Raw genomic sequence first — 12,092 nt, forward strand, 5'->3', positions numbered from 1 at the left:
TGGCCCTGGGGATACTCTGTCCCCAGCCCTGTGCGGTGTGTAAAGAGGGCGTCCAGCCCCTTCCTCGGCCCGCCACCCTGACCACTCCCAGCCTAGGGGCACACGAGGAGGGGTCAGGCCTCCTGCACAGTGGCTGGTGGGCAGTGCAGGAGCTGCTTGTGTGTGTTTGTGTGTGCATATATCTCTGTGTGCGCATGCGCACAAGTGTGTATGTATGTGTGTGTGCATGTTTTTATGTATGTGGATATATGTCTGTGTGTGCATATATCTGTGTGTATATCTGCACACGCACTTGTGTGTGTGCACGTCTGTCTGTGTGTGCATGTCTGTGCGCACATGTACGCATGTGTATGCACGTGTATGTGTGTGTGAGCATGTGGCTCTGTGTGTGCATATACCTGTGTGTGTGTGTGTGTGTATGTGTGTCAAAGATGCCTGCCTATACAGAGACCTGAGTGGTCTAGAAAAGGGGGCGCCTCTGGAGAGCTGGGAGGAAGGAGGCAGATGGAGGTGGGGCAGGAGCCATGTGGGGCTGGAAGCTAGGGCAGTAGCCTCTGCAGGCAGCCCCAGGGCAGGAGGCTGAGGCGGCCCAGCGAGAGGACAGAAAGCTCAAGGGCATCCACTGCTGCCCCGAGTCACTCCAGCTCTGAGTCAGACAAGAGGGAAGTGTGTGGAGTCACTGGGCTCACGACTGTCATCCCTGCAGAGACGGGATTGGTCAAGGGCATAGGACCGTGCGGAAACCACCACCACCTCATGTACCTGCTTTTTTTGAAGTTCGGAGGTTGTCAAATTCAGAGAAGTCATCTTTAATTGTACCATTCAGATTACTGAAGAGATCGAAGGACCCTGGGGGAGAGAGTGGTGGTGACTGCAGGGGGCCTCCACTCCCTGCCTTCCACTGCCCACCTGGGCCAGGGTGGGCAGGCATCTCTGCCCCTTGTGGGGAGAACCAGAGAGCCAGCTGAGGAAAGGGAGGTGAAGCACAGGCTTGGGTTACCAGGTGGGCAGGGCGGGGACCAGGAGAGGGACTCCCCATGCAGAGTGGGGTGCTCAGACTGAAGCAGAGGAGCCAGGAAGGGGGTCTCACCAGAGGAAGACACAGGCTTGGCAGCCGAGGCTGCAGCCCAGGGGTCAGCAGCTTTCCCTGCGCTGGGGGCTGGCTGCTGCGGGGCAGCCCAGGGGTCCGAGCCCTTGGGAGCAGAGTGTGTGCCGGCTCCAGTGGGTGCCCCCCATGGGTCGACGGAGGCGGCTGGCTTGGCACCTGTGGAGAGGTAGGGTTGGCTCGAAGATGCCCGGTGAAATGGCTGGGCAGCTGGAGTGAGAAGGGGAGGGCCAGCCCTGGGTGGTAGGAGCACCCAGGGGGAGAGGGCCGCAGAGCCTGCTGGCAGACTCATGTGCTTCAGAGAGCACAGGGCACACACCTGGGCGCCACCACAGCCACTCGGCGGATCTGGACAGGCCCTTCCCTGAAGGACAGACAGACTTCTATACCCTGAAACTGTCCGTGGGGAGGGGGCTGACTCCAAGAGCACCCACATGCTGGCTCTCCCCCCTCGGAGCATTACAGGTGCCCACACCATGCCCCTGCGCCCCGTCCCAGTGGCCAGCACCTCCCCTAGGCGAGCGGTGCGGGGCCCCTGAATCAGGTGCCTGGCAGACACGCCACAAGGCTGTGTTCACGTGTTTTATTTGGGAGGCTCAGCTGTGCTGCTTTCCTGCTGTGTGACGTTCCGCTCTGAGACACAGAAGGAGAGGCGGGTGTGCTTGTGTGGCCACCGCTCCCCAGGAGCCCCTCACAACTCCCCTTGCCCTCCATGAGGTGCTGACTCTGTTCGCCTCCTGAGGGGCTGCTTTTCTCCATCATGCTCATCAGTGGGGTTCTTTCCACATCTGGCTGCTGATTCTCTTCCGTGAGTTACAAACATCTTCTCACTTGTGGACTTTCCCTTCACCCTCCTTAAGGGGTCACTTGAAGAATGGAGAAGTTCTCAACGGGGATGGGGCAGGACCCCCGGGATTTTCCTCTGATTTGTGCTTTCCGGGACATGCAGGAGCTCCATCCCCACACGCGGCCTCAGTAATACTTTTTACTATAGTTTTTATTTCCATAAGGGATTTATACAACTTTTGTAAAAGTTAGTCCTAGGGACTGTTATGTTTCTAAAACTTCATTTTCTAATTACCTTTTTGTTATGCAGAGAAACAACTGAAGTTCACATAGTAATTTTCATATCCAGCAATCTTACTAAACTCAATTCTAATCACTCAAATTCATCCTATTTATTCTCACAGTAATTCTAATAATAACTCTCAATTCCAATAAACCCCTCCCTGGAAGCTACGCACTCTCTCCCATCTCTCATAAAGGATGGGGGCGGAGCTCTTCGAGTTCCTTTTCTTTCTATCTTGCTGCACTGGCCAGAACCACCCGTCCCAACACATGGCAGGGGTGCACGCTGCATCCATGTCTTGCTCTTAAACATTTACCATTAAATGGCACCATTTACCATGACAGGCTTTCTCCTTTCAGAAGCTGACCAGGTTACAGAAGCTCTGCATTATTTCAAGTTTGCTAAGACTTTTGCAATAAACAGCTGGTGAATTTTGTCAACCTGTTTCTGCCTTTACAAAGATGACTGCATGATTTTTCTCCTTGGGTTTATTAATATGGTACATTAATACATTTCCTGGGGATTCCCAGGTGGCTCAGTAGTAAGGAATCTGTCTGCCACTGCAGGAGATGCAAGTTCAATCCCTGGGTTGGGAAGATTCCCTGGAGAAAGAAATGGCAACCCATTCCAGTATTCTGGCTGGAAAATTCCATAAACAGAGAAGCCTGGCAGGCTACAGTCCATGGGGGTCGCAAAGAGTCAGACATAACTTAGCAACTACACACCAACCGTGCATTTCCTGACTTGGTCCTGGCAAACAAGGCTTTTCGTAATGCACTATACCATTTTTATGCTTTTCTCATTTTGATTTTGCAATTGCTTCTTTGCTGAGGGTTTTTGCATCCATATTCCTAAGTGAGCCTGGCCTGACATGTCTGTTCTCACACTGGGCGTCTTCTGTCTGGTTCTGGTATTAAGGTTGTGCTAGCCCACAGGAGTTTGTGTGAAGGGGAGGTGTTTCCTGTGGGGTGTCAGACCTCCCAGCAAAGCTTGTGGGGTGATCAGGGGGTGAGGGGGAGGTGCATGGCTGACTCAGGTCCTTTAGTGACTCTAGGACTATCCTGTTCACAGGTGTCCTTCCACCACTGTGGCTGAGTGTGACTTCATCCATTTTATCCAAGTCCTCAGGTTTGCCAACACAGAGTTGGTAAAGTCTTCTCACTCTCTGCTGAGTCTTGGCAGGATCTCTCTCAAGGACGCTGGCTCCACTGCTGGATGAAGCTGGCCCAAGCATAGAGCCACCTGTCTGCACTGGGGCCATATATGACTGGTGTCCTGCCCATCAGACTGCCTCCTTGACGTACTCGGGGTGCAGTCCTGCCCTGCAGCCCCCATGCCACCTCCTCACACAGCCCAGAGTAAAGTGCATAAGAACCAAGGAGCTGGCCCTGGGTCAGGCAAGGAACAGCAAGGAAAAAAGCGGCAGGCCACAAACCACATGAGGCCACAAACCACATGAGGCCAACCCAGCTGTATTCTGATGAGCTCCAAACATGCTCTTAATCTTTTAAATTCACTATCAACATTTAAAGGTTTGATTTGAAATTTTAAGGTTATGGACTTTCCTGGTGGTCCAGTGATTAAGAATCCACCTGTGAATGCAAGGTGCCTGGGTTTGATCCCTGCTCCGGGAAGATCCTGCATGCCGTGGAGCAGCTAAGCCCAGAGTACCACAACTACTGAGCCTGCGCTCCAGAGCCCACAAGCTCCAACCTGAGAGCCTGTGCACAGCAACGAAGACCCAGCACAGGCAGAGATAACCATTCTTTGTTAAAAAATTTTTTTTCTAGGTTTCAATCATCTCTTACTGCTCAATAGTTATACAAAATATGATTTAATCTACAAAATGGAGTATTATTCAGCCATAAAAAGGGGTGAGGTAGGAATGTGTGCTACCATGTGGATGAACTCTGAAAACATACCAAGTGGAAAGCACCAGGGCCACGTGCTGTGTGATCCCAGGGCAGGGCGATTCCCTGCGCCTGTCCGGTCCCCACGTGGGAGAACGGAACCTGGCATTTGGTACACTTCAGCAAACTGCTAGGGAACTGAGCTGAATACAAAAGATGGGGTTCTGGTTTGCAGAGACAAAGGCCCCAAGAGACATGGGCACAAAAGATACATCCAAAGTTGTAAGACAGGATGTCCACAGATCAGCCATGGCAGCAGGATTGAGTATACCTCGGGGGGCTCCCAGAGCGGCGGGCTGGCTGCAAAACCGTCCCAGAGCCTGTAGCCAAGCCCTGCCCAGCGATCAGGAAGTCCATGTGCCCAAGGTTACTCCCCAGATGAAACTGATGGTGCCACGCTCATGTCTGAATCACCTGTCACAAGTTCACTTTACGCTGGCATTAAACAGAACTCTAAAATGTTCATTTAGCCTATTAAACAGATTTGCTATTGCTTTAAATAGCAAGTAAGAAGAATTACTTTAATACGGTCATTTAAGCATGTCATAATTTCTAGCTAATCACAGCAACTCGACTCAGACATTTCACGCCGTATAATACAGTTTCTTAACCCAGGTGCGATCCTGAGGCTGAGGGTTGATGTGTGTCCCAGGGGAGGGACAAGCCATTTCCAGTGCACGTGGGAAGCAGAAGAGAAACGTGCCCAAGCAAAGCTCCTCACAACAGGATGAAGTGGAGCTCTGAACCACCACCCTCAGGAGGGCGTTACAGTGGGTGTGCAGGCCTGGACACCCACCCCATCACCTGGACCCAAGCCCACCACTGCCAGGTGAGCAGAGTGCCCGTAGCTCCTCCCTCATCCAGCAAGTGCGCAGGGGAGATGTACCAGAGGGGTCTTTACCGAACGACGGCCAGGGGTCCGCAGTGCTGGCTGGGGCTGCCGGCGCGCCCCAGGGGTTGGTCTGGCTGGCGGAGGTGGACGGGCCCCAGGGCTCCGCCTTCTGGGCAGCAGGGCCCGCGCTGGGCAGGGCGTCCATCAGGTCCAACAGCGTGGTCTGCTGCGGGTGGGAGCCGTGCTGCTGAGACGAGCAGGGTAGGGGACAAGTGAGCTCTGCTGCCTGGCAGCACATGTTCACCCATCACCTGCACCTGCCCAGGGTTCTCCCAGAGAGAAGGCCTTCGGGGGCCCAGAGGACCACAGGACTCCCACTGCCCCACATCACCACTTCCCAGTGAAGACCCGGCTCCACCCTACATGCCACGTGCCCTCTGTCAACCGGTCCTCAGGGTTTCCTGGGAAAACGCAGGCTTTGCCTCCTTCCAGGTGCTGTCCGCTGACACACCTGGCCCTGCAGTGGCCAGCATCACCCAAGGCCCTCTCTCCCGGGGGCTGGCTCACCCTCCCACTCTCATGGCCATCCTGGATGCCGTCAGGGCCAGGATGTATCAGCACTGTAACAGGGTAGGGGCCCCAACGGAGCCCCTGGCCCTGGGGGGACTCTGCCGTCCGTCAGGATGGTTGTCGGGGGCAGAGTAGTCACATTTAGATCTCAGAGCACGTGATGCGCAGCTTAGGAAGCAGTGGCTAGAGCCATGTGGCTGGGGGGTGGGGGGCCGGGGAGGGGTCATGGGGGCCCACCACCCAGGCAGAAGTGTGCACTTCGCCCTCTCCTTGCTCCTGCTGTCACACCACGGGGGCGGGCTTGGAAGGGTCTCACACAGTGACCCCCCAGCCCCGTGAAGCACTCACCTCTTTCTTTTTTGGAACTTTAACCGTGTCTCGGCGGCTCTCCTCCAGGGCCATCTGCAGCCTGAGGTCATCGCCCCGCCTAAGGCGCTCTTCCTGTGGAGCACAATGGACCTCGAAGCTGGTTATGGCCACAACATCGCCACCCAGCTAGGCCCTCCCACCACAGCCGGAAACTAAAGCTGGATCGCCAGTCACTTCAGAGGAGGGTCTGAGGACAAGGTGGACAGCGAGTATCTCCCGTCCCCTCTATGCGCCCGGGGTCCCCTCCCACCTGTGTGACTCCCACCTACTTCCAGTCCCCACCAGGGAGCCCAGGGCACAGACACCACAGACAGAGAGGAGAAGAGGAATACTTCTAAAATGCTCTTTCTCAAAGTGAAAATGACTTTAAAATTCTTTCTAATTATGGAAGCAATATGTCTCTTCATAAAACACAAATAATCAGGAGGGGAAAAAAAAACAAACACAAACAATCCAGAGAGGAACTGGAAGGGGGACACGTCACAGGCCGTTCCACCCTGACCCCTGCCGTGCTTCCAGAAAACAAGTGTGTTCCTATTTTTGAATTCTAACAGAAATGGTCCATTGTATTTTATATTTATTCAAAGCACAGTCACCATATATAAGACTGGGCCACTCAAGCTTTTACAAATGGATAATATAATGATTAAATGTAAGTGAATACACTCATTGTGTCTTATTTACTCTAAGATGGGATAAGGAACCACACTGGATGGGCATGTCCATCTGCCCCGTTTTCCTTGTGAGCTCTCTGTACCTCCCTTGGGCCGCCAAAGGTGAGGTGGGACCCATAGGGAGGTCGTGTGGACTGAGGGGCCACCCTGGGGGCAGTCCGCTACTGTGGACCTTACAGGATACTCCAGTTACAGGGGGACCAGCCACTCTGGGACCGACAGCTGCCTCCATGTGACCCCCTGCCTGTCCCTCACGGCACTTCTAAGCGAGAGGGTGACGCAGCCATGCCACACGGCTTTGCCCTTTTTAACCACAGGACAGCAAGTCAGGGCTGAAAGCAGCAGCAGAGGGCCAACCCCTCTGAAGGTCCTCTGGGCCACTCCCCCTCCTTCGCCATCTTCACGTGACACGTGCTCATAACAGGGAGACCAAACACACACCCCTCTCTGGACGTTAGCACTCTCCTCTCTCCTGGGCCCTCCCTCCAGCCTCTGTCTTGTCCTTTTCCGGGTCCAGATGCTCTCCAGCCACCTTGTGGATCGTATTCTGCACACAGGATGTGCAGAATACAGAGGGAGCATCTTGTGAAGCACCTCTGACAGGTGCGTCCCCAGGACCAATGTCCTGAAAAGCCTTTCCTCTGTGTGGCTGTGCCTGGGCCCTCCCCGCCGGGGGTGTGTCCCTGCCAGCACCCACCTGCTCGGCCACCTCTCTGCTCATGGCCAGCGCCAGCTGCAGCTGCAGCTCCTCCTCCCCACTCGTCTGCGGCCTCGCCTGCTCCAGCTCCGAGGACACCCGTGGGGAAGTGGCTGTAGGGAAGACAAAGTCACTGTGAAGGATCCGTGTTCCCCGGTCAGCCACCCGCTCCCGCCTCACACCCACGGGTCCCCCTGGGCGGGGAGAAGGGGTGTCTGCGACCATCCCAAGGTCACAGCTGAGGAACATCACAAGCACATCAGCCACCCAGCACCCACCAGGAAAAATATCCTGGGGCACAGGCATGGCCAGCTCCGACCTCTCAAGGATCAGACCTGCCCCCATGGCAGAGCTGCATGGCATCAAGAAGGGGAGCTGAGTTTTTACAAGATTGGGGGCACAGTTCTGGAAAAGCTGGGTCATCATTCAAAGAAGCCCAAAGCCTGTGTGGACTCACAGGTCCTCTCAAGACCTCCTGACCCCAAACGCTGCTTCAGCCTAAATCTCCCACTTAAGCCTGCCTCTCAGGATCTGCTTCTTTGGGAGAAATTAACTGGTGGGGAAGAGCTCGGATACTGAAGTTTCTAGATGGCTGTGCTCTGGCTGCAGTGAGTAAGGTGGGAGAGGCAAGACTGAACTGGGGTCCCTGAGCAGTGCAACGGGCAAGGCTGCGGGGCAGTTTGGGGCAGCCTGTAAAGGGGAAAGACACGTAAACACAGCGAGGAGACTGCATCTGGAGCAACCAGGCCTGGAGCACAGTGTGTTCACTATGATTCACAGTCAACCAAGAGAAATGGTTTAAAAAAAAAAAAAAAGGCCAACTGCCTCATGTGTACTCTAAGCTAATGAAGAGGTCAAAGAGCAAAAAAACACTGCAGTTAGGAAAAAGCACAAAGATGCTTTTCTAAATAAAATCAAGTCCAATCCCAGTCCATCACCCCAATTTTCCAGAGCATTCCTTTAGAAATAAAGCTGGATGGTAACAAAATGTCCTCAAATCTATCTTTTAACAATCCTATTTCTTAACAACATCCCCAAACAAAAGCATGTCTGGTCCCCAAAGTTCACCTCTGCCCATCACAGATGGCAGATTCTGGCGTCCCTGTGCTCTAGAAGCAAAGCCACCACCCAGACTGGTGAGAACAAGGGAAGTGAGACGGCTGGGGTCAGTTGTGGGGGCAGGAGGAGGCTCTCCCAGGACCAGAGTGGCTATCTTATCCAGGTCACGGCCCCATGGGCCGCCCGCTCCCCGCCGGCTCCTGATGAATGGTCTCTGAGGCTGCCTCACGAAACTCTCAGTTTATAACAAACCCTGGATATCTACCATCCTCCACTTACTCCCAAAGGGGAAACCAGGCCCCCAGGCTCCACCCTATACCCCCAAAGGGCTCTGAACAGAGGGCCCCATGTTGGCAGGGAAAGCTGAACTTGGCTGTGCAGCCACAGAGCCTGACTTGCCCGGGACAGGATGAATGGGCCGGGGCTCTGCAGGGCTGGCCAGAGAAGTGAGGCGCCCTGTCCTCGGTGCCTCTCTGCACAGCTGCGCGGCCGGCCCAGCTTCAAATGCAAATGTGCACGTCTGTGTCCCCCCAGCTGACGCTGCTGGAATAATGTGTGGCCGGCACACACGGAAATAGCTCACCACATCAATGTGGAAATCAGACAAAGGGTATTCCCCTAAATGCTGTGGTTTTTATAAGCGGATGCACGGCTCTAGGTCGCGCAGATGGCAGAATTCACAGCCACCAGCCCGGAGCGTCAGCTGAGCGCACACGGGCTTCAGCTGCGAGGGCGGCGTCCGGTGGAGATGCTCCTGCCTTAGTGACAGCATCTCGGCCCCACAAAGGGCCTCTTGTGCCAGAGAACAGGACAGTGAGCACAGAGCCTGAAAGGGCCCTCCGGCCACCAGAGCTCGGCCGGGCCCCACTCTGAGGGTCCACCATTCACGGGGCAGTAGGAGAAGCAAGTCCCCTCGGGTCTCTGCTGCTTTCTGCCCCAGCCATGCTCTCCTGGGAAGGCAGGCCCTGTGCACACAGGCTCATCACCCTGGGAGCACGAGCATGCCCCTGCCCTTCCCCTGCGGTTGAGCCTGACCCGTGGGGAGGAGCACAAAGCTGGCACCCCTGTGGCAGGCTCCCTTTTGTCCTGCCTGGTCCACCACCCTGGCTGAGGAAGCACAGGGGAAGGCTGGACAGGGAGCCTACACAGGATCACATTTTCTCAAACTCCAGGCTAGGAGGAGAACCAGAAACCCACCCCCAACCTGGTACCTCCTGCAGGGCCACCCTCCTTGACCCTGCTTGCCTGCTCCAGGGCCCGAATGCCCCCTACAAGGCACTTCAGGTGTGCACGGTTGGGGAATTGCGAAAAAAGAAAGTAAAGCACTCAAGGTAACAGAAAAACAGGAAACTGCCCCTTCTCATTGGCAACGTTCTGCAGTTTTCCTAGAGCACTCTTCAGCGGCGTCTGTAGTCACGGCCGCTGTGAAGGGTGCAGACTGCACGCCCCCTCCCGCAGGCGACTCTGCACAGGGACTTCACGGAAAGCCAGGCACACGGGCTGGCAAGAAGGCAAGGGCCTGGCCATGCGGCTCCAAGGAGACCCCACCTGGGTCTGAGCACTGCCACTACCCCATGCCTGCCAGCAGACGGGGACACCAGGCACCTGGCCTGTCCCTACCCCACTGCAGCAGGGAGCTGCACCTGGATGCCACCCCTCCAGGCTTCTGCTTCCAAGTCTGTGAGGTGAGCGATGGGAGGGGCGGGAGGGGTGGGAAGGCCCGAAACAAGCTGCCCCCACCCTGGGGGTTGGCCCTGCCCAGGTCACTGCTCTCCACTCCACCCACAGCCACAAGACACCCCCTGTCTCACGGGGCAGAAACCAGATGGACACCGTGGTGGCCCAAGGCCCATGTGGGCTGAGGACTGTGGTTCTGGAGGCCGTGGCCTCCCCCTCCCTTTTCTGTTGGCCACCGAGGGAGGGGCTGTGGAGCTGGCACTGAGCCCAGGGCCACTTTTTGCCCCTGGTGACCAGATCCCCGTTCAGCTAAGTTCCTTCCTCATCACTGAACTGCAATGAAGTGCTTACTGGGCCTTCCTCAGCTGCCGACATCTTCCTGTGATCCACAGGCTGTTTCCTGAGTCAGCAATGACCTCAGCCACCAAGGACACTCCCACGGAGAGCAGAGGCTTCTGACCCTGTCCCCTGGGAGACCTTCCAGGCCCGCCCTCTCCCAGCTCACAGGCGACAGCAGGAAAGACTGTTTTTAGTCAAGTGAGATGAATTATGAGAAAATAAGCTCAGATTACCCCAGGTAACATTGAAAGGGAGAAAATACAAAAATATGTTGTGGAAATAACATGTCCACTGACTCAACGGACTTGAGTTTGAGCAAACTCTGGGAAATGGTGGAGGCCCGGGAAGGCTGCTGTGCTGCAGTCCATGGGGTCGCGGAGTCAGACACGACACAGCAACTGAACAACAATGTTGTGGAAAAGCCAAAAAGGTGCGAGATGTGAGGAGACGGAAGCACCACCACAGCCAGGGGACCTTCAGGACAAGGGGGGCTGGACCATGACCATGCTCTGCCCTTTGCCCACCACTTGACAGTCCTGGCAAAACCCTGTCCAGATCCCATCGCAGACTCTACATCTGATTCCAGTTCACAGAAGCACAGGAAAAGGACTGAGGCAGACAAACCCAGATCAAGGGCCGCTTTGCAGGATGGCCAGCCCAGCATCCCAGCACAGGAGGGTCATGAGCATAGTCAGACTGAAGGGACAAGATCCCGGGCAGTCTCCGTACAGACAGTTGGCTGCACGTCACAGTCAGAACAGTGGGCAGATGGGCACGCGGGCAGGGACGAGGCGGCCCAATGGCTGCTGTCCACTCCATCCACTGTCAGGCTATGGGGGAGGGGAGATGCCAGAGCCTGTGTTAAATACTTCAGCATAAGAGGAAGTGAGGGCCGCCCCACTCTTCCTGCCTCTACCCCTCTTCCCAGAGGAAACAGCTGTTGACATTTTCTCATGATTCCACCCAGAAGACATACTCGCACACCCTGCACATTGGCGTGCTTTCCTGACTCTCGCCCACCAGCCCCCTCAATTCCTGCCATGTGTGGGCTCCACCTCACCGCATCCCCACCCAGGCTGACGGTCTCAGCCTCAAAGAGGCAGCCCTGGTGGAGGGTGCGCCTGGAAGCCTGGGCCCAGACCCGGGCTTGCCGCTGCTCAACCCCTTGCTTTGGCTTCCTCACCCACAGGATGGGAAACAGGGTTCCTGCGGCTTGGGCTGCTGTGAGGACCAGACGAGTTCCTACGGGGGGCACCTGGCCCAGTGCCTGGTGTGTGACAGTGGTACCACACCTGGTGTCTTGCCCAACCCTCAGCCCAGATGGGGTCCTGCCTTCCAACCCACCCTCAAAACCGGGGCTGAGGTCCAGAGATGAGGTGGCTTGCCAGGGTCCCACAGCCACAAGGGACAAAGGCCGACCTAAGGCCTTGCTCTTCACCATCACTGCTTCCCACAGAGGAGGGAACCGGGGCCCAGGGAGGTCACAAGGCCACTCAGAGCCAGCAGAACTCAAGAGCCAATGCCATGCTGTCCCCATGCCCTGAGCTGCTCGGAGCCCTCGGTCCTAACATTTGCGCACACCATGCCTGGCGCTTCTCCAGGCCAGAGGGCAGCCCATGCTCTCCCAGGGCCTGTGTCCAGTAAGGAGGGACAAGACACACACACACAGGGGAGGGGGTGGGGACACTGGAGCATGGCCTGTGGGCAGGCAGCAAGGCTGCCAAGCAGAGAGCAGGTGGGCTTCACCAGGGTCGAAAGCCTTGCCCTGCCGAGGGGCCAAGGCAGAGCGGG

The 12,092-nt window shown here is 56.0% G+C and overlaps 1 protein-coding gene across 11 annotated transcripts in view; it reads right to left on the reverse strand.

The window, feature by feature from the left end:
- EPN2 (epsin 2) overlaps nucleotides 1-12,092 on the reverse strand; it is a 52,688-nt gene that overhangs the window by 5,180 nt on the left and 35,416 nt on the right. For 6 of the 11 annotated variants that reach the window (XM_070773163.1, XM_070773155.1, XM_070773156.1 and 3 more), the window contains 5 exons: nucleotides 7,227-7,339; nucleotides 5,835-5,927; nucleotides 4,971-5,163; nucleotides 1,091-1,264; nucleotides 763-849 (listed from right to left, as the gene is read on the reverse strand). In XM_070773163.1, coding sequence (XP_070629264.1) covers nucleotides 763-849; nucleotides 1,091-1,264; nucleotides 4,971-5,163; nucleotides 5,835-5,927; nucleotides 7,227-7,339 — 660 coding nt within the window. The remainder of the gene's footprint in view (nucleotides 1-762; nucleotides 850-1,090; nucleotides 1,265-4,970; nucleotides 5,164-5,834; nucleotides 5,928-7,226; nucleotides 7,340-12,092) is intronic. The other 5 variants (XM_019981486.2, XM_019981481.2, XM_070773160.1 and 2 more) reach the window with 4 other exon arrangements.

Source organism: Bos indicus, chromosome 19 (assembly GCF_029378745.1).
Source record: "Bos indicus isolate NIAB-ARS_2022 breed Sahiwal x Tharparkar chromosome 19, NIAB-ARS_B.indTharparkar_mat_pri_1.0, whole genome shotgun sequence".
NCBI lineage: Eukaryota > Metazoa > Chordata > Mammalia > Artiodactyla > Bovidae > Bos > Bos indicus.